At 42.5% G+C, this 22,165-nt stretch overlaps 1 protein-coding gene across 3 annotated transcripts in view; it reads right to left on the bottom strand.

The window, feature by feature from the left end:
- KDM3B (lysine demethylase 3B) overlaps positions 1 to 22,165 on the bottom strand; it is a 55,453-nt gene that overhangs the window by 5,781 nt on the left and 27,507 nt on the right. For all 3 annotated transcript variants that reach the window (XM_036897212.2, XM_036897225.2, XM_036897221.2), the window contains 12 exons: positions 20,552 to 21,788; positions 19,518 to 19,719; positions 16,721 to 16,935; positions 15,820 to 15,972; positions 8,435 to 8,542; positions 7,227 to 7,354; positions 5,862 to 6,141; positions 4,888 to 5,144; positions 2,291 to 2,557; positions 1,341 to 1,512; positions 842 to 932; positions 574 to 704 (listed from right to left, as the gene is read on the bottom strand). In XM_036897212.2, coding sequence (XP_036753107.1) covers positions 574 to 704; positions 842 to 932; positions 1,341 to 1,512; positions 2,291 to 2,557; positions 4,888 to 5,144; positions 5,862 to 6,141; positions 7,227 to 7,354; positions 8,435 to 8,542; positions 15,820 to 15,972; positions 16,721 to 16,935; positions 19,518 to 19,719; positions 20,552 to 21,788 — 3,241 coding nt within the window. The remainder of the gene's footprint in view (positions 1 to 573; positions 705 to 841; positions 933 to 1,340; positions 1,513 to 2,290; positions 2,558 to 4,887; positions 5,145 to 5,861; positions 6,142 to 7,226; positions 7,355 to 8,434; positions 8,543 to 15,819; positions 15,973 to 16,720; positions 16,936 to 19,517; positions 19,720 to 20,551; positions 21,789 to 22,165) is intronic.

Raw genomic sequence — 22,165 nt, 5'->3', positions numbered from 1 at the left:
TGAAAACATACTCAAACCTGTTCTTAAATGTGTAACATAACATTGGGGGAGTGAAATAAGTGTTATCAAGAAATCACTCTCCCCATCTCTTTTCTAGCATTTTAAGGCTGAATTCCAGCTCAGTTGACACTATCATTAGCTTTGGTTATGGAACCAATTCCTCCTGGAAAAATGATCTCTTTTTCAAAAGCAAAACAGATGCAGGCGTTACTGACATTCAGATAAAGCATGGCGTTCAGTGGTTTAGGACACTACTGTGACTTCACAAAGAGCTGGTTGCATAGCATTGTACTTAGACTTCTTCACTCTTATTTTATTAAGTCTCTTGAAAACTAAGAATCATGTCTCCTTGGATAGAATTTGGGAGGAACTTTCTAGCTTCTGCAGATACATAAACTTACTGACTGGGCCCATGTGGATGTCACGTAAATCACTACGACAAAAGCAAACACATTCAAAACCAACCACCGTGACTTCTCCAGGACCCATCACTTTGCCCTCTATCATCTCCCTTCATATGCAAAACAGGGACAATCATGTCCAAAAAGGGTGATTATGACCTCTCCCTCATACCGTAGGCATTGTACATCTTAGGGCCCAGGTCGGGCCTTACAAAGTAGCTGGGCAGCCTAGAGGCCAGATTGAGCCTGCCATCTCGTTTGGTATATTCCGGCAGAGGGAGGTTCTCCATCAGATCTTCAAACCTAAAGGAACAGGAAGGAGGATTTAGCTTATTACCAGGAACAAAAGCAAAAAGGCAAAATCCATTCTCCTGGGATTACTCCGCGACGGCTTCAGAAGGCACAAGCCCCTCACGATGGCGCCACAAGAGGTCACTGACCTTGTTGGCATCATGTCCCGAAAATCTTCCCCAGGAGGCCAGTCCTTGAGTTTGAGCACCATGGGCTGCCCATCTTCGGACCTTAATCGCTCTGGAACAAAGAAAGCACCCTCACAAACACGTGCTCGGTGGGCTGCTGCCTGACTTTGCAGTGACTACAAAGCTTTAGGAGACCAAGCTTTTATTTCAGACTTGAAAGCCCCATAATGGACGAGGTGGACCTTGTTTTCCTCGCCCACCGCTCCAGTACATGCTGTTTTTCCGTCTCACGGGATTCTAGCCCCGTTCCGTAGAATGAGAGTGCCCCACACCCTGTGGGATCACATGCTTAGGCCCAGGTACGCTCCGACTGCCATGTGATCACCATTTGAGCTACCTGGTTAGCACCAGGACAGAATGCCCTCCCACCAAGAGGACAGATTTTGTTATTCGAGGGCTTGCCATACAGAGGCTTACTTTCCAGTCTGCCATTACTGATCTAGGTATCAGAGTTACTTACTGCATATGATCTCGAAGCCGTCCCAGAAATCCCGAACTTTCACATCGGAAATTATAGCACAGTTCCTGCAGTTCACCAAGTCCACATCCTGGTCCCCAAATTCCTGGCTAAAGGCTTCTGGCTTCCAGAGTTCAGACTTGAGCTTTTTATGTACTCCTGAGACCAGCACTGGCTGTGGAAACAGAAATATCCCAATCACAGCCATCTAGGAAATACTTCAGGCTCAAGGCTAAGAGACAGAATAGGAGGGTTTCTGGGGAACAACCTCTTCTTCCCCACGATTTACTGTTTCTTCCCAGTTTCAGAATCCATTCACTCGTACATTTCAGCATGCCAGCCACAGCAAATGTAAACTACTTTTACTCCATTATTAGGCTTGATTCTCACGTAGAGGGCCTGCCATAGACATCACTTCTGTTGCCTGACAGATACCACTGTTTTAAGATGAGAGGGCAAGAAGCTGACAAATGCACCTTTGAGAACACTTCCTTGCATCTAGAATGAAAAACTATCCAGACAGTTCCTCAAGCACATGCTAAAGTATAAAAACCAGGAAGTGTTATCACACTATCACACAACTTCTGTGGCTTGGAAACATTTACCTAGAAAAGTACCACTCATTTCCACCCACCTTCCCCTTGCCCCAAATCACACTTAAGGATTTTCCTCTAAAGGTGTGATTAATGCCAGATCACCCCCTCATAGGAATTTCAACTGCCCTTTTAAGAACACAAAGCTACACAACTTAGAAATAAAAGGATCCACAATGTACTGAGGGATCTTCTAAATTATAAAAATCCAAGAAATCTCAATGTGGCAAGGCTATCTACAATGAACTTACTATGCCTAAATCTCCCTGGCAAAAAATTCCCAGAGAGAATCGGAACTATCCTGGCAGCTGTGCTGGGCAGAGAGCCGGCCAGCCCTGGGAACTGCTTACTCTTGTTTACCTGGCCTTGTTTCCAACACTCCCGGAAGATCTTCCAGTTGTTTTTGTTGCTGGGGTCGTGGAGACACAGAAGTCTCCCATCGCAGAGCCAGGAGTGAGAGGTATGGGGATCCAGCACATTCAACCCCATCACCATCTCCTTCACCTCCTTTTGGGTATCAGTCAAGTTACAGGCCCGCTTTGCAGCATCTGAGGTTTTCTTATTTTCTACCACGGAGGCAATGATGTGGTCCAGGAAGTTGGGTAGGCTGGCCTTGTTCTTCACTCCCTGTCGGACACAAATCCAGCAGGCAAGTCTGACTGAGGCCCCACGAACGCAGCGTTCAGATCCCCTTCACAGCCGCGTTCACAGGAGTGCTGATCTCCTGATTAGATTTCATACACGTGTAATTGGAGGGGAGAGCCTGTGAAGCCAATTATCTTAAATTTCTGCCTCCTTCATATTTTGCTTTACATTTATGAAAGAGAGTACAGAAAGATCCTCTCTGCCTCAAGAGATTTGGGACCTAAGAAGTACCTTCGGCATTCAGCCCTATTTCAAGCACAACGTATAGACTGTGGGGATCAAAACGCTGTACCTGAGTGAGTGAGGTCACTGACTCCGAGGGTCACATCACCAACTTTTCTGGCCAAGATGGCCAAGGGACACAACACTTCAATTAGGCAACTGAAGTGACTTATCAAGGCAGTGGTTTTTAACCAGGGAGTAGACCCCAGTACTGGGGTACCCCAGAGTATCCCAGAGAACTTGGTTCTGTGAAAGCAGTCTCCTCCCTTCTGAATTCCCCCCCTCCCCCACCACGACCGAGAAACCTCGTATCTTTTCAGGGATGGGAAAGCCGAAGCTCAGGGATCGAAGCGACATGCCTACAGAGGGAGGGGCAGCGCTTTCATAGATCTGATCATCTGATGCCTCAAGTATCATTAATCTTTATAGAGTACATATAATCACAGAACACCCCAGGAAAATTGAACAAGAAAAAGAGGAACCGGGGGTCAGAGCAAATACAAATAAAATAGAGCCCCAAGTAATTTCTTGAAGCGACTTATCCAAAAGAAAAGAATAATCCACATTGTAAAGGGCTCAACCACTCACAGGTCATCAAACTTTAGCCACTAATCACAGAGTGAGAAGTATGTTTATATACTTGTTTGAAATGATCTCCAAGATATATAAACTGAAAACAGAAAAGCAATGTGTAGAACATCTGTAAAAAGAGGGGAAAGAACAAGATCCATATGATAATATCGCTGAAAGGGCAGTCATGAAGCAGCAGTGACCCGCAAGAGGGAGACGGGTGGCTGGGGATCACAGGCGGGAAGGAGATTTTTACGGTACCTTTTACCTTTTATACCCTGTGAATTCAATCATTCAGTAAATTCTTAAAATGCCTACTACGTATCAAACACTGCAGCACTAGGACATAGTGGTGAATAGAACAGTCAAAAACGCCTTTAAGGAGAGGTGAGACAATAAACACACACAGTAAATCAGATGGTAATAAATGCTATGGAAGTTAAGTGCACAGAGTGGTGGGTGGGAGTCAGGTGGACGTGTAAAAAGGTGATCTAAGAAGGCGGCTTACTGAGGAGATGACATTTCAGGGTGGATTAAAGGTGATGAAGCAAGCCATGTGGTAACATGGGAAAGAAAAGTTCCAGGCAGAGGAAAGGGCCAGTGCACAGGCTCTAAGGAGGTGCTCGCATGCCTCCAACAACATGTCCAAATAACAACAAGAAGGTGGGTATGGCCAGAGCAGGGTGAACAAGAGGGAGACGGGCAGCTGAAGTCAGAGAAGTGGAGGGAAGACTCACAGACAGGACTAGAGTCTTATAATCCACTGAAGGGGCTCTGCTTCAGCACAGAGGAAATAGGAAGCCCTTAGAGGACTGTTTGGCAGCAGGGATATGCTTTGAGTTGTATTTTGAAAGGATCACTCTAGCTGCTGTGTTGAAAATTGACTGTAGAGTGGAAAGGAAGAAATAAAGGGGAACTGCAAGTAGTTCACTGTGGAAATTCAGGCAGGAGAGGATGCTGGCTCACACCGGAGGGGAAGCAGTGGGGCAGATGAGAAATGGGTAGAATCCGAAAATATTCCGAGGAGCAAACTGAGAGGATCTGCTGAGTGATTAGATATTTGAATGGCGAGTCCCAGATGACCCCAAGCAGTGGGAGAATGCAGATGCCACCGACCAGGAAAGGAAAACAGGGAGCAGTCTCCGGGGGGATCGGGAGTGCGGCCTCGGGTGTGTCAGGTCGGAGGCATCTGTTAGCTAGCTATGACAATGTGATATGAATGTACTGCCTAGGTCTAAAAAAATTTAGTGTCTGTTATTATTAAGAAAATTAAGTGATTTCTGATGATTGGATATCTCAATGTCTCAATTTCTATTGACTTCCTACCATGGCACAAAAGGTTCATTACTTAAAAGGATCTCAAACAGTCATACAACTTAATGTAAAGAACGATCTTGTCAGATGGACAGACAATGTAGAGAACACAAGTCACCCATATGCCCGCTAACCCATGTATCAGATCTCTGATGGTTCTTCCACGGAAAAGCAGTGAAGGCTTGTGTTGTGAAGAGGACACTTACTGCTGAGGATGTAGAGAAGACCGGGGGGAAGGGTATGCCTGTGTCCGAGGGGGTCTGAGGAAGCTTCCCGGGCCCGGAGTGAAGGAGGTCTCGAAGGCTAGAGCCTTCGGTTTTGTTGTTGGAGGCAGCGGGACCCAGTAACAGACTGTTGAAAAGCTTCGGAGTCAACGGAGAGACCTTTGCAGTGGAGTTGAATGAGTCCAGCCCAAAGGGCGAATGAGACTCTTTACTGAGCACCGACCTCAGGGACCCTGCTTCTGTAAGAACATAAGCGGGAATGGCATTAGGCAACAAGCAGTACCCAGCAGGCCACGACTCAAACACCAGCCACGGGGGGAGGAGGGAAGACTCTCCCCTCCCCTGCTCTCAAACTATGTACTGTTTGTCTCGGCCAAGCCCGTGAGCTATGACTACGGCAGGTTCATGGCTAAGGAGAAGCTCTCCGACTTCTTTCTCTCTTTTCCAGATCTGGATTTCAAACTTCCTTCCCACCCATCTTTCGTCTCCCTCACTGTCTAAGACAGTGTTTTTCAAGTGGGTCCCCAGAACACTTGTACTGGAATCACCTGGAATGCTTGTTAAAAATGGAGATTCTTGGTCTCACTCTAAGAGCTGATTTCATAGTTCTGGCTGGGCACGGGATCTGCATTTTTAATGATTCCCCAGGTGATTCTTTCGGTCACTGAAAACCAAGTCTAACCCTCAACCCTGGCTGCATAACAGAACCATCTGGGGAGCTTGTTACATAATTCTGACTGAAGAGGTCTCGGGTAGAGCCCAGGCCTGTGCCTTTTTTTTAAAAAAAAGCTCCACTTCTGGGAAGAAGCTGAAAGAGGTTCCTTTATTTTATGTGATAAGCCAGAGAAAGCAAGTGGCATGTTTCATAAATGTAGATGGTAATGTGAGTCTGAAGAATCCCAGAATAACTCACGTGTTCCACCCATAAGCAGGGCAGAGTCTTGTGTTCATCTCACCTTTTGTTTCCTCTTTAGCCTTCTGAGTCGCTAAGTCCGCCAACCAGTGCAGGGCAGAGGAGGGGGGAGCTGTGTCAGGGCAAGGGGGCCTGACGGCTTTTAGATCACTATTGCTATTCGATCCCGAACCATCTGCTTTCGGAGGCTCGTCAGGTCTGATGTCGGCGCCGTCAGCTTTGGGAACATGGTTGGTCTCTGGGGCTGGTACTGTAGCAGCTCCTCCTCCACCTGAGAAGGTGGTTTCATTTCCAGACGAGGCACTAGGGTTTATGCTAGGAAGCTAAAGCACAGCCAGCCAACACGGTTAGAGTGCTGTCCTTGTGCAGAAAGAATAAAACACAAACAATAATGGCTGCTGATACTAAATAGGTTTAGGAAAACAATCTGAAATTGTTCTATACACTGCTATGTCATTCATTTACGAGTTTAAGATATTAAGTGAGTCCTAATGTGACACAAACTATACTAGGTTCCATGGAAAGAACAGTAAACATAAATAAAATAAAAAACAAAATATACTTTCAGGTTTTATTAAAATGTATTTATTTAGCATGCCTGATGCTCAATTTTGCAATGGCAAATTGGTGATTAGAACTTGACCTCAGAGAGCTGTTCTGATGATTAAATGAATAGGATATGCAAAGAGCTTAGCATAGTGTCTGGCACATACAAATGCTTGATAATGTTTATTATTCTATTACTGAATTCTCCAGATGGTTTGCTCTAATATGTCAACTATACTGAAAATGTATCTTGAGGTCCCTCAGCATTAATCCCTGTGCCTTTTACTGATCCTGTGTTAGCAGCCCTTCAAATGTGAGCAGAGAGTTGCATGTGTTTTTCTTTTAAAAAAAACCAGCCACTTCTTCACAATAGTCACTATCAAACCAGAATGACCTCCCCTTCTGAGAGAGCAATGAGAAAACCCCTGCCTCTCTCTGGAGGCTTGGGACTGCTTTCTGGTCAGTGATTCCAGTTCACTAGGCCATCACATTTCTGTCCTTAGTACCTAACACGACAAGGGTAGGGACCATGCACACAGACAGGACTGCATTCCTAGTAACCTCTTCTATACTCTCCACCTACACAAGGACCCGGGGGTTGAAACCTTGACAAGGTGCAATGAATTTCTCTGTGCTATTTATCAAACAAGTTTGAACTGGTTTTAAAGATGAATGAAGAGAAACTTTTACCGGTCAAGAGGAATTAAAATCCCTTGAGTAACTTTTTTGGGGCTCCCTCTAGAAAGGCTTCTCTGTCCCACGGAAATCCTGCAGTAGCCAGGGACAAGAGAGATGCAAGCGGAGCACTTCCTGGTACTAAGAACTTAAGTTTCTCTCCATTACACCCCGGAAACCACCTTACCTGTGACATCCCATTGGTGACAGCAGGTCTCAACACGGATTTGTTCTGCCGACTGATACAAGGGCAGTTTGCTTTAATTCCCCACTTGCCCCGGGCAGCATGTACCATGTCTCCGATATTGTAAAGAGCTGGAAAAAAGACAGTAACAATACCTTAGAAAGCTTGTGCGTGCCTGGTATTGCGCTAAGAACCTTATTTACGTTATCTCCCTTAATCGTTATCACATTTCAGTGAGGTAGCAGCTTTAACCCTCAACTTTTGATGAAACTGAGACTCGGCAAAATTAGGTCATTTGCTGAAGTACCTGTATACATAGTTGGTAAATGGAAGTACAAAGGACTCTGACCCAGGGGTACCTAGCCCTCAAGTCCCGTGCACTCTTAACCACTAGGCTACACCCTTCTCCTCTCAGTCAACAATATAAGGTATTTTCTAGGAGAAACTTTAGGGGTAGTATCCTTAATGTTCAAGAGTGTATAAGCATTTTGAATTGTGTACTTGAGATCTATGTGCTTTACTGTAAGTTATATCTAAAAAAAGAAGAGAAGAAAAAAAAAATAGACCAATGTAGATTTTACACAAACATTTAACCAATGATTGGATCAGCGAGGAGCAGGCATCCTACTATGGCACTCACGGAGCTTTTCTGCTTAGAAGCACTGGGGTATAAAGGATCCGGAGGTGCCCCACCAAAGCAGAGGAGAAAATAGGCAGTAAATGTGCCATCTTCAATGCAGGTATGTTACTGGAAATGTGGAAGACGGAAACAGACTTTGGAGGAATCACAGAAGTAAGCCGGGACTGTGACACAAACATGACCATTCATTCCTACTGTTAAGCGGCCTTCCTCATGGATTCAGGAGATTCGATTAGCTTCAGCTGGATTTTTACAAGCCTAAAATCAAACGGCTTTCTGGAAGCGTGGGGGAACTGGCTTTCTCTATTCTGGTCCTGCCAACCACAGAAACGTAAAATGGTATCTGGAAAAGTAACCAACCTCTCCTACCAGCAAGGTGAAGCCAAGTGTGTGCCCTGGCTGCACACAAACATTTATCCAAGATTCAAATTTTCAGAGAAATCTGGTGAAGCCTAAAAAAAAACCAGGCTGAGATAAACCTTCACCCAGTTTTGTGTGTGTGAACTGTACCTGTATCAAAAACACTTCCCCCCTCCCCGCCACATCAAACCTAAAAAAATAATTCCCTCACCTGTGCCAGGAATGATCTGTGTGGGCATGAGATTCTCTGGTTCATGGGATTGCCCCTTTGCACACTTCAACCAGGAGAAAACTTCCTCATCGCCCATCTCTTCCGTCTCTGAAACAGAAATGAAACGACTTCACTTACTTTATGAGGGTTAGCAGATGTATCTCTCTGTGATTTGGAGTTTTAGTCCTTACAGGCCAATTTTCTCCTGGGCCAAAGAAGATAAAAAATCTGCTTCAATGATTTATCGTATTTTTAAATTGTATTTACATACAACAAATACAACAACTTAAAGTGTGCATGTCAATGACTCTTGACAAATGGCAAATGTCTACAGTTGCCTAAGCACTTCCAGAACCACAGTACCGAACATTTCCATCCTCTTTCCTAAGGTTCTGTTGCCAATCAATATCCTTTCCATAATGCCTGGTCACCACTAATAAACTGTAACACTGAAGGCTTCCTTTTACTAGGATTTCATCTAATTGGAATCATAGTCATCTGTGTTGGGCTTTCTTCATTTAGCTTGAATTTGAGATTCATCCATATTGTTGCATGTAATCAGTAATTCATTCCTTTTTTAAGGCTGACTACTATTCTGTGGTAGGGAAGAACCACATTTTGTTTACCCATTCATTCATTAACTGGTGAACAGTTGGTCTATTTCTAATTTTTTATTATTGTGTATAAAGCTGCTATAAACATTCAAGTACCAGCCTGTGTATGGACATGTTTTCATTTTTCTTGTAAATACCTAGGAGTGGGATGCTGGATCATTTAGGTTTAAAAAAAATTTTTTTAAGGTACCATTGCTATACAATCTTATGAAGGTTTCACATGAGCAACACTGTGGTTACTATATTCACCCGTATTATCAAGTCCCCCCAACACCCCACAACAGTCACTCCTGTATATTCATCACAATCTTCAGCATAGTAAGACGTTATAGAGTCACTACTTTGTCTTCTGTGCTATACTGCCTACCCGTGCCCCCTCTGCATTATGTGTGCTAATCATAATACCCCTTATTCCCCTTCTCCCTCCCTTCCTGCTCCCTTTCCCTTTGGTAACTGCTAGTTCCTTCTTGGAGTCTGTGAGTCTGCTGCTGTTTTGTTCCTTTAGTTTTTGCTTTGTTGTTAATACTCCACAAATGAGTGATATAATTTGGTACTTGTTTTTCTCCACCTGACTTATTTCACTGAGCATAATACCCTCAAGCTCCATCCATGTTGTTGAAATGGTAGGATTTGTCTTCTTCTTATGGCTGAATAATATTCCATTGTGTATATGTAGCACATCTTCTTTATTCATTCATCTATTGATGGACACTTGGGTTGCTTCCATGTCTTGGCTACTGTAAATAGTGCTGTGATAAACATAGGGGTGTGTACACCTTTTTGAATTTGTGATCTTGTTTTCTTTGGGTAAATTCTTAGAAGTGGGATTCCTGGGTCAAATGGTATTTCTATTTTTATTTTTGAAGAACCTCCATATTGCTTTCCACAATGGTTGAACTATTTTACATTTCCACCAGCAGTGTAGAAGGGTTCCCCTTTCTCTGCATTCTTGCCAGCATTTGTTGTTGCTTGTCTTTTGGATGTTGGCCATCCTAACTGGTGTGAGGTGATACCTCATTGTGCTTTTAATTTGCATTTCCCTGATGATTAGCGATGTGGAGCATCTTTTCATGTCCCTGTTGGTCATCTGAATTTCTTTGGAGAAGTGCCTGTGCAGATCCTCTGCCCATTTTTTAATCGGGTTATTTGCTTTTTGGGTGTTGAGGTGTGTGAGTTCTTTATATATTTTGAATGTTAACCCCTTGTCGGATATGTTGTTTGTAAATATATTCTCCCATACTGTAGGATACCTTTTTGTTCTCTGATGGTGTCCTTGCTGTACAGAAGCTTTTTATTTAGTTTGATGTAGTCCCATTTGTTCATTTTTGCTTTTGTTTCCCTTGCCCAAGGAGATGTGTTTAGGAAAAAGTTGTTCACGTTTATATTCAAGAGATTTTTGCCTATGTTTTCTTCTGAGTTTTATTTCATGACTTACATTCAGGTCTTTCAACCATTTTGAGTTTACTTCTGTGTATGGAGTTAGATAATAATCCAATTTCATTCTCTCACACGTGGCTGGTCCAGTTTTGCCAACCATTTGCTGATGAGGCTGTCTTTTCCCCATTGTATGTCCATGGCTCCTTTATTGTATATTAATTGGCCATATATGTGTGGGTTTATATCTAGGCTCTCTATTCTGTTCCACTGATTTAAGGGTCTGTTCTTGTGTCAGTACCAAATTGTCTTGATTACTATGGCTTTATATTCTTGACAACACTTTAGATTTTTTTCAATTGATTTTAAGAATTTTTGCCATCCTAGTGGGCATAGTGGTTTCTCATGATTTCTATTTGCATTTCCCTGATGAGTAATGATAATTTTTTTATGTGCTTATTTTCCATTGATCTATCTTCTTTGATGAATTATCTGTTCAAATCTTTTGCCCATTAAAAAAAACTGGGTTGTCTGTTTTTTTGTTATTGAGTTGTTAGGTCTTTATTATAGATTGAAGTCCTTTAACAAACATGTGATCAACAATCTCTTTCTCCCCATCTGTGGCTTGTCTTTTAATTTACTTAAGTGTCTTTTGAAGAGCAAAAGTTTTCAAATTTGATACCAATTTTTCTTTTACTTTTTGTGTCTTATCTAAGAGAGATTTATCTACCTAAGGAACAAAGGTTTTCTTTTTCCCGTACAAGTTTTATAGTTCTAGCTTTTATGTTTAGGTCTATGATTTACTTTGATCTAAAATTTTTTATACATGTCAGGTAAAACAGAAGTTCATTTTATTTGAGTATGGATATATAATTATTCTAGTACCATTTGTTGAAAGGATTATCTTTTCCCCATCGAATTGGCACCTTTGTTAACCAATCAGCTGACTGCGAATTTGTGGCTTTACTTCTAGACTCTTTTTTTTACCAGTGTCTTAAGTACTACAGCTTTTAAAATGTCTTAAAATGAAGTAATATAAATCCTCTAACTTTATTTTTTTAATAATTGTTTTGGTTATTCTAGGTCCTTTGCACTTAATATGAATTTTAGAAAAGGCCAATTTTCTATTAAAAAGCCTATTAAGATTTGACAGGAATTGCATTATTAAATGATCTATAATTATATAGATCAATTTGGAAGAACTGACATCTTAATATTCAATTTTCTATCCAATGGCATATAGCACATCTTTCCATTTATTTAGTCTTCTTTCTCTCAGCAATATATTATTGTCTTCTGTGCATGTGTCTTTTACATATTCGCTAAATTTATCCCTAAGCACTTCAATTTTTTTTGCCGTAAATTAATTTACTTTAAATTCAATTTCTATCTATTTTATTTTTGTTGACTTTGTATCATGCAATCTTGCCACATTCATTTATTAGTTCTTGTAGTTTTGTAGATTTCTTGGGATTTTCTTTATAGATGATCATGTTATCTAAGGATAAAAAAACACTTTGCTTCTTTCCAAACTGTATGCCTTTCTTTTGTTACGCTTTTGTTTGTCTTTTCTTTCTTCAAGCTGACTACTAACTCCAGTTCAATGGTGAATAGAAGTGGCAAAAAGCAGGCATCCTTGCTTTATTCCTGATCTTAGGAGGAAAAATTCAGTCTTTCACATTATGTTAGATGTTCCTAGCTATACCTAGTTCAGTGTTTCTCAACCTTTCTTTCTTTTCACACACACCCCGCCAGCAAAGAACCTTCTTAGACTTTTTGTAATTGTGGTATCCACCCCAAGAAACAAGAAACTTGAGTACAAGATACACCGTCCATCCCATTTTTTGTTTTACTTTTCTCCTCCTTTTGAATCAACTATTTTTTATCATTTGATTTTGTCACCACTTTGGTTTACTAGCTATATACCTCTTTATTTCTTGGTGTTTGCTTTAGGATTTGTAGTATCTTTATCATCAAACATTATACCACTTCACATGTAGTGTAAGATCCTTACCAAACTATAATCTCCCCCTCCTTTCCTTTTTTATTATTGTTACATATTTGAATTTTACATACATTACAAACCCCACAATACATTGTTACTACCTTTGCTTTTCACTTTAAAAAGATTAAAAATAAAAAAGAATATTTTTTATATGTACCTACATATTTACTATGTAAGATGTTCACTGTTCCTTTAATGTAAATCCAAATTTCCATATCGTTTATCATTTCTTCTGCCTGAATAAACAACATTTAATCCTGTAGGAAGCATCTGCTGGTAAATTCTACCAGCTTTTCTTGGTCAGCCAAACTATTTTACTCTCATGTTTGGAATGCTGGGTTAACAGATTCGTTTTCGGCACTTTAAGATGTTCCACTGTCTTGTGGCATGCATGTCTCTGACCCGTTGGCCAGCATTCTTTGTTACTTTGTACATAATATGCATTTTTTCCACTGGTGCTTTTCAGAATTTCTCTTTATCACTGTTTTTCTGTAAATTGGTTAGTATGTGCTTTGGTGTGGTTTTCTTAATGTTTCTTCTGTTTGAGGTTTATTGTTGGATTTGCAGTTTTATAGTTTTTTCATCAAATTTGGAAAATTTTAAGCTTTATTTGTTCAAATATTTTTTCTGTCTCTGCTGTCCCACTTGCTTTCTGGAACTCCAGTTACATGTTTGGTAGACTGCCTGATGTATTTCCTGTAGTTCAACAAGGCACTCTTCAATTTATAAATTCAAGTCTTTCTCCCTGCGCTTACTTTTGGATGATTTCTCTTGCTGTCTTCGAGTTCACTGTTTCTTCTGCAGTGTCTAATTTGCCTTTAATTCCACCTAGTTTTTCATTTCTATGTTTCATTTGGGTATCTTATATTAAATTTTGTTTCTCTCATGTTTGTGTTTTCCTCTATGTCCTTAAGCTTATTTATAAATTTCTAATAGCTGCTTTAAGGTCCTTTTACTATAATTCCATTGCCACTGTCATTTCTGTATTTGTCTCTATTGATTTTTTTTCTAGATTACTGCTCATATTATTCTGTTTTTACATACTTGACTACTCTTTTTTTTAAATTAAGGTAGTATTGATAAACAATCTTATGAAGGTTTTTACAACATTCACCCATATTATCAAGTGCCCCCCACCCCATGCCCCACTGTACTCACTGGTACATGACTACTCCTGACTGATTCAGAGCTTTATGACTTACTTTTAAGTTTCACAGTACTGGATTTTGTTGTAATCCTTTAAAGAATGTTTGCTTTTAGCCTGGCACATAGTTAAGTAACCTGCAGATCAACCTGTTCCTTCCAAGACTTGCTTTACACTTTTATGGCAGCTCCAGAGCAGCCTTTACTTTGGGAGAGTATGAGTCCCAAGATGTGTCCCTCTGGAAGCTCCCCAGTCTCACCACTCTGGCTGGTAGGGATACAAACTCTTGAGTTCGGTGAACTATTCGGTGGGCTGCTCCTGTAGGATCTTGTTTGGGCCTTGCAGAGTTCCACCTCTTGAAGTTCTCCCTCCACAGACCTCTCTGTGCAGCACTGTTCTCTTCAGTGCTCCACCTCACCCTTCTCAGATCCTGAGCTCTGTCTCAGCTTGAGATCACCGAGCTCTGTTTCAGCTGCCTTTTCCTGGCTACAGCTTGGCAACTGCCGCCAGGCAATCAGCTGGGACATTTATAGGATTCACCGTGTTTCTTCCTTCTCTTAGGGATCACAAACTCAATGCTGCCTCTTGTCTGGGGTCTCAAACCATAGTTTCATATATTTTATCTTTTTTTTTTTGGTTGTTTTATGGCAGGTGAACAATTCCTGCAGAAGTGAATCTTTCATGGGCGGGAGTGGAAGACCTAACAGCTATGTAACATGTAGTACTCTTAGTTTCTGTGCAGACCACTTCTCATATTAACTCCTTTAATTCTCCCAACAACACTGTGAGGATAGTACTCTTATTACCTTGCTTTGTTGACAAGGAAACTGAGGCTCTGAGGGGTTAAGTAATTAGCCTGAAATACTATAGTTGGTGTAACAAAATATTGAAGTAGGTTTCAATTCCCAGGAACCTAAGCTCTAAACCACTGTTACAATGGTTACAGTGTATATTTGACAAGGGACAGAGGAGGAGGTCAAGGAGCAAGGATTCTTGACATATTACGAGATAAAGCAAGAACAAAAGGAAGCAAAGTATTTGAAAAGATATTTCTCCAAAGAATATAAATCACAGAGCATATAAGCTCATGGAAGGATGCTCAACATCATTAGTCACCAGCAAAGTGCAAATCTAAATCATACAATGAGATTCTACTTCACAGACACTATGAAGGCTATAATAAAAAAGGCAATAACAAGTGTTGGCAAAGATATAGAAAAATTAGAACCCTTACACATTGCTAGTGGGATTTAAAATAGTGCAGCACAAGTAGTGACTGTGGCATCTCATTACACTGATGGACAGTGACTGCAGTGGGGTATGGGGGGCACTTGATAATATGGGTGAATGTAGTAACCACATTGTTTTTCATGTGAAACCTTTATAAGAGTGTATATCAATGATACCTTAATAAAAAAAAATAAAATAAAATGGTGCAGCTACTTTAGAATACTGTGTGGCAGTTCCTAAAAGGGTTAAATATAGAACTGCCATGTGACCCATCAATTCCACTCCCACATACATACTTTAAAGAAATGAAAACCCATGTTCACACAAAACCTGTGACACATGTTCACAGTGGCACTATCTGTCATAACCCACAATGGAAACAACCCAAATGCCCATCGACTGATGTTGGATAAACAAAATATAGTATATCCATAAACTGGAGTATTACTTGGCAACACAAAGGAATGGATTCCTGATATGTGCTGTGACATGGGGTAACTTTAAAACAGTACACTAAGTCAAACAGCCCACTTACAGTAGGCCAGCTGCTATACAGCTCCATTTATATGACATGTACACAGCAGGCAACTCTACAGACAATAAGGTGGTTACTGGTCACCAAGAGCTGACGGGTGGGAGGAATGGGGAGTGGTTGCTAATGGGTACAAGGTTTCTTTTTGGAGTGACAATGGAATGAGACTATGGTGATAATTATACAACCTTGAGACCATACTAAAAACCTGTGAAATGTACATTTTAAAGGAGAATTTATCTCAATAAGATATTATTAGAAAACCAAACCAAAACAAAGGAAGATGAATAATAATGCTTTTTGGCTTGTTTTAGCCTTCCCAATTAGGTTGGAGTAGTGGCAATTTTAAGGCCTTACAATGCAGCAAAGATGAGTGAAGCTAGGCAGCTAAAGAGGGGGCACAAATCCATTCCTGCTTCAATTTCTAAGTCCTATACCTCCACTGGCAGGTCACCTTTAGAACTGCACAGGACAGTATTTGCTCACCACTGCGTGGACGACTTTTCCTGAGCCTGTAACAGTCAAGGCAGACCCCAAATCCACATTTGCGACAAACCCAATGGATATTGAAGAGAGTTGTTTCACATACATCACACATCTCTCGTACACCACGCACTGCTCGCTTCCATGCCACTTTCTCTGGTGGAAAGAGGAAGAACAAGTATGATTGGCACTGACCATCCTGAACGACAACAGAAGACCTCAGATCCACTGATTCCTACTCAAGCTGTTTTGTCCAGCAATAAAACTCAAAAGATTCATGAAGTTTCTATAACTGTAAGAAAAACAGAGTACATGGAATTTCTACTTCTGAACAAGTGTCAGTGAGAATAGTGCTGCATGTTGTCACTTAAGATACTATAAAATATTTAATTTGGGGGAGTTTGAAATAAAAGAATTCTCTTCTTGAAATGTAGGGCATAGTTTCATAGTACAATTTTCCTTGGCCTAGAAATAAGGTAGAGTATGTCACAGATATGGAAATACACAGGTCCGAATAATGTGGTTCTAGGCGTGAAAGATGGCACCCAGTAACACTTCGTCTAGTCACAAACCATAGTGTATCACCCACTAATACAAACTGGTTCAAAGCAAACTGAAAATATTCAGAGTGAACCAAGTCCAAACAGGGATCAAAATGCCTCTCTTGGCAGCTGCGCTACGAAAATGAAAAGCAAGCAGGGAAAGAGTTTTTGGTTTGTTAACTGCCAAAAACAGAAAAATGAGGTCTGCTGGATATAGTTTGGCTATTTAGTTAGCTACAAGTTTTATCAGCATGAATTCAGCACAGACAATGCCATCTGCCATGCTGCCCATCCTCTTTAAGCAAGAGAGAGCCAAAGCCTCCCAGTAGGGGTGACTGAAGACAAATAAGAGGGTGCCTTACGGTGTGGCTCCACCATCATCATGGCCTCCTTCTCAGACATCACAAGCTGGCAGAACTGGTCCCCGACATTGGCCAGGATGTACTTTGAGGTTTCTAGGTCTATCCCCTCTGCTAAGGAGGAAGAGGGAATCCACAGGCTCATGGCATCAGGGTCACTTTGCTGGGGACTCAGAAACCCCTCCACACGAAGCACCCCCTTTCGAGTGAAGATCAACCTGAGATAGAAAGGCAGAAAGTTAAATACATGGTAAACAGCAGAGCCAGCAAACAAACTCACTCCTAAAATCCTAGGACCTACAAGAAATTAAATGAGACTTAAAAATACCTATCAGGTTCTCCACACCTGTTCCACACCTGCACCCACACCACTGAATATGACCAGAGAAAAACACAAAGCCATGTTCACTGTCGTACTTGACATTCATGTCTACCTACTCATGTGGGCCCTTAGATTGCCTGGCAGTCACATTATAGTTCCCTGGTCCATTCCCTCTCCCAGGTGCCTGTCTCGTATCTTCTCCTTTCTTTTCTTTTCTTTCTTTTAATTTTATTGATATACAGTCTTTTTCTTCTCCTTTCTTTTCAAACCTCAAACATTATTTTCCCCATGAAGACCTTGCTAAGTACTCCACTGAGAAAATAAAGGGGCTGGAGGCTCCCACCATACCACCAACCTTTGTGCAATTGGGCCCATATGTTCCATCTGATCTTCTGCTACTATGAATGAACTAGGTCCCGGCAAAGACCAGTATCTTCACTTATGCTCTACACATCCTATCCTCTTGCATAAGAATCCTTCCACTAACTCTCTCTTCTGTCTCATCCATTTTCTATTCTGCAAAGAGTTGTCTATACTGATTGCTGCTCCTTCCATTTTTTCTCTTAATCTACTCCAATCAGGATTTCCCCCACTAATCTACCAAAACTGTTTTGGACAAGGTCGTTCTCCCTTGTTAAACACAATGGTCGCTATGACACAACTACTATCAACTGCCACAGTTCATTCCTTCCTGGAACTATTTCTTTGGTTGTCTTCCAGAATACTCATTGGCTGTTTTTTTCTGTCTCCTTTACTAGTTCCTTCTCATCTTTCCCATCTCTTAATGTTGGAGAGCTCCAAAACTCAGTCCTTGGACTGCTTCTTTTCTCTCTACACTGGATTCCTTACGTGATCTCAATCAGACTCACAGCTTTAAACCTGGACATCCAAATTTTTATCTCTGGCTTGGACTTTTCCCCTCAGCTCCAGAGTTGTATATCCAATTGCCCTTTCAACATCTCTATCTGAAAACCTAACAGGCATCTCAAACTTAACATGCCCAAATTAGAACTTCCCACTTTCCTCCCAAAACTTGATTTTCCTTAAAAAATCTTATTAGTAATGGCAACTGCATTCTTTGAGCTTTCAAGGCCAAAAGCCATAGACCCATCTTTGACTCCTTTCTTTCATACTCCACATCTAACCCATCAGAAAATCATGTGGGCTCTACCTTCAAAATATACCCTTTAGACAATCAGACTTATCACCTCCATCACTGCCTCCCTGCACTAAGTCACCATCATTTCTCACCTGGATAATTCCAACAGGCTCCTAATTTCTCCCTGCTTCTGTCTTTGCCTCAATATAATCTATTCTTAAGAAGGTAGTCACAGTGATTCTTTAAAACATTGGTAAACTTAAAACCTCTAACAACTACTTATTCAGCATAAAACCAAGGCCCTCAGAGAAGTCCTTAAATCTAGACCCATCATTAACTCTTTGACTTTAACTCCTTCCCTCACCCTTCCTTGTTTACTCTATTTTACCCACCCTAGGGCCATGAACACACCAGCAACATTCCAGCCTCAGGACAGTTGTTCTTGTGTCCTCTACCTGGAATATTTATCCCCCAGAAAAATGTGTGGCTCATTCTCTTACTTCCTAGAGGTCTTTACTCAAATTTCACTTTCTCAAATCATTCTATTTAAATTCAGCCCCTTTATCCTCCCTGCCCTCCAATCTCCTTCCCACCTTTCTTTTCAGTTATTTTCAGCTGACATGCCAAATGTTTAACTTTTTTTTCTTATTTACTATCTGCCTCCCCAGCAAACCTGAGGACTAGAATTTGCTGGTTTTGTGCATTGCTCAATCCTCAATGCCTGCAACAATGGCTGGCACACATTAAGTGCTCCATAAACATTTCCCAAATAAGTGAACCCATACCACATGGATAAACCATTTGGATTTATTTTTATTTTATTATTATTTTTTTCATTTGGATTTATTTTAAAAATTAAGGATTTTGAAAGATTGTTTAGAAGAAACTCCTCATCTTAGTTTACCAAGCAGAAGAAAAGTGACTAAGTAGCTATTGTTTGGTAAAAGCAGAGGACAGTCCTAGGATTTCATCAGTCACATCTATATCAAAGATGCTTAATATTATCTCCTACTCTTTCTCCCCCTTCTCTCTATAGAACTCAAGTTCCTCTAGCACTGAAAATGAGTGAGTGGTCAAGCAGATCCATAATACAAAATGGAAGTCTTCTTGTTTGTATCATTGGTTTCAAATGAAACCCGTTAGGAATAACTCAATGTAGCTTGGGGGCCAGCAGCTGAGATCATTCAATTCTCCAAGGACAGAGCTACGTGTTATTTCACAAGTCACTACCACGGCAGAGCCTCAGCACAGACTCTGAGAGCACAGGGGCTAAAGAAGACAAGGAAAGAGACGGTGAGGTATGTTTACAGACTAAGAAAAAGAGGGAGTTAGGTTCACAAATGGAAACGGCAAAGAGACAAAGGAAGGAGTTTGGGCACCTCCGGAAGTGAAAGAAGCGGCAGGCCACAGTGGAATCATCCTGCTCCTGTTCCTTAAACTTCCGGTACCGCTCCAGGCGGCACTCGCGACACTTGTGCAGGTGAGGGGCTACATTGATGCATGACCCGTCCTGCAGGAAGGGCTCTCCGGACTGCTTCAGCTTCTTCACTTTGCTCACATCCTTCAGCACCGACTGCCCAACTGTGGCAAGGCAGGGAGGAGAAATGGTTCATCGTGAGGTGTAAGTGACAGTGACATGACCCTTTTTGGGGCAGATACTTGTCCTGACCTGGATTACTCCTCCTTGCACTGGTTGGGCATGTGCCCACTGGGTCCATCTTTGACAGGAAGGGAAAGGAGGAGGCAAAGAGGCTTCAGTTGGGACATAAGGACCGTGGAGAATTTGTGGGAAGTGCCCCATTAAAGCAAACAACTGTGGGCATGGGTGAGGAAAAGCCCAGAAGGCAGAAGATAGACACTTGCTTCCAGCCCCTTAGGATATGACTGTTCTACTAATAAAGGCCTCTTAGGCTCCCATGGGATACCAATTCCTAACGAGAACAGCCACTTTTACCACTTGCCCTTACACAGTTCTGACCATAACCTCACAGGAGTTAGTAATGGCTTTTGGAAGAGGTGTTAAAACCTTATATATGTGACAAAGGAGCAAACCGAGGGGTGACTCTTTGCTTCATCGAGTCTACACAAGGCTGTGAGAATGGAGACCAGTACTCTACTCCCCTAAAGTAAATAAATGGAAGAGGCCAGGCCAAAGGGAAGCAGAAAGGGATGAGAAAAACACAAGCAAGGAGCTCTTGACTGAAAAAACTACTACTAAGGAACATCAAGAGCCTCTCGCTATACAGCACAGGCACCCTCTTCCGTGCTGATTTGATGCAATCCTGCCTTGAACCAGGTCTGATGAGGGACCTCTCCTGGGCTATGCGAGTCAACGCGCGCCTCTGCCACCCAAGAGCACAACAGTCATCCGAGGCTAGTTCCGGAGCCCCATGTATAACCCCAGCAGGATCACCTTTCAGGGGGGCGGTTCGCGGCCGGCCCTTGGGGGCCTGCTTCCCTTTGCCTTTGCCCAGCAAGAGCTCAGCACTGCGCTCCCCATTAGGGCCCAGCTTCCCCATCAGGTGCTCCGGAATCCCCTTCAGGCCCGTCTTAGCCTGCAGCTGCTCCTCAGAGTCGCTCAAATCTGACAGGTCACTGTTGGTGCTGGAGTCCGAATCCTGTCTGCAAGCCAAGCTTCGCTCATCCAGTGAGAACCTTTTCACAGCTTCAAAAGGAGCTTTGTTCTCCTGTGAAAAATCTGCTGGGGCGGACAGAAAGCTGCCTGAGGGCCTGCCAAAGACGCTACTGAAGGTTCTGAGGAGGGGATTGTCCTGCTGCCCAGGCGCCACAGCTGGCCTCTCCTCCGTGGGGCTGGAGGAGAGGGTAGGCATCTCAATGGGCTGGGTGAGGCTGCTGGTGGGCGAGCTGGGGCGTCCGTTCCCCACGGCAGAGAGGCTTGGGCCCCCAGGGGGAAGCGCAGAGCCCAGAACACCAGACACCAGTTTGGAGGAGTCGGTTGCGATGAAGAGGGTTTTCTTCTTCGCCAAAGCTGCTGAGTCTGTAGAGGAGTGAGACTCGGGCCAGCCGGGTGCTGCCTTGGAGGTGACAGTGGTGGCAGAGGCAGAGCTACCTGAGGCCTGAGACGCAAAGCTGCTGAAAGGGCTTTGTTCAACTTTCTCCACAAACGCCAGGAAAGGGTTAGAGGGCTCTTCTCGGGACAGTTTAGGGGGTTGTAAAAATAGATTTTCATGACTCTCTGGGGTGCGGGTACTCAGGAGGCTCCGTGGAAAGGCTGGCGTAAGGGTGGGCATGGACTCTGCAGGCACTTTCCGATCCACAGAGCTGCCAGCCTTAGAGCCTGATTTAGTCTCTGCTCCAAGAGCGGATCTGCCTTTACATAGGCTCTCAAGGCTTTGTTTGAATGAGTCTCGACTGGAGGAATCATCAGCCAAACTCTCTGAAACTGTAGTGAAGTAGTTACTGGTGGGTAAAGTTTGGGACATGCATTGAAAAAACAAGTTTTTGGAGAGATCAGAGTCTTTCTGAGACTCTGGTGCAGAGCTACAGCCAAAAGAGAAGCCTAAAGATTGGTTCTCTGTGGCCGGAACCCCATTGGACTGGCTCCTCCCACTTCCGAAAGTCAAAAGTTGCGATGAACTTGGGAGAGACGCTCCAAATCCAGAAGAGGCCAGAACAGAATTTCTTGAGTTCTGTAAAGAAGATGGCCTGAATTAGTCATGCTGGCTGGCTTCTCTAAACGACCTTATGATCTCTCTCCTGGACTGAGACCAACATTCTTGTGGTTCAATCAACTTTTCTCTCCTGCAGGTCCATGAAAACTGCTCTTGGACTGGATTTCACTGCATTAAGGAAGAAACTTGCCTCAGACCACACAGAGGGCAACTTTAGCAAGGTGGGCTCGTGATAGCAGAGTATCATTAATCCTGCCACTCCCTTTTTAGCCAGCTGATTGTCACTGCACTAGGAGGCTGTGTAGGCTGCTATTTGGACATGAAGACTCCATCAGGAGACTGAAGAAAAGAGTTCCTGACAGACATCAGTGTTTGTTTTGCAATATACCTAGTGA

Source organism: Manis pentadactyla, chromosome 13 (genome assembly GCF_030020395.1).
Source record: "Manis pentadactyla isolate mManPen7 chromosome 13, mManPen7.hap1, whole genome shotgun sequence".
NCBI classification, from domain to species: Eukaryota; Metazoa; Chordata; class Mammalia; order Pholidota; family Manidae; genus Manis; species Manis pentadactyla.
The sequence above is the reverse complement of the archived record's forward strand: the minus strand, read 5'-3'. Positions and strand labels throughout refer to the sequence as shown.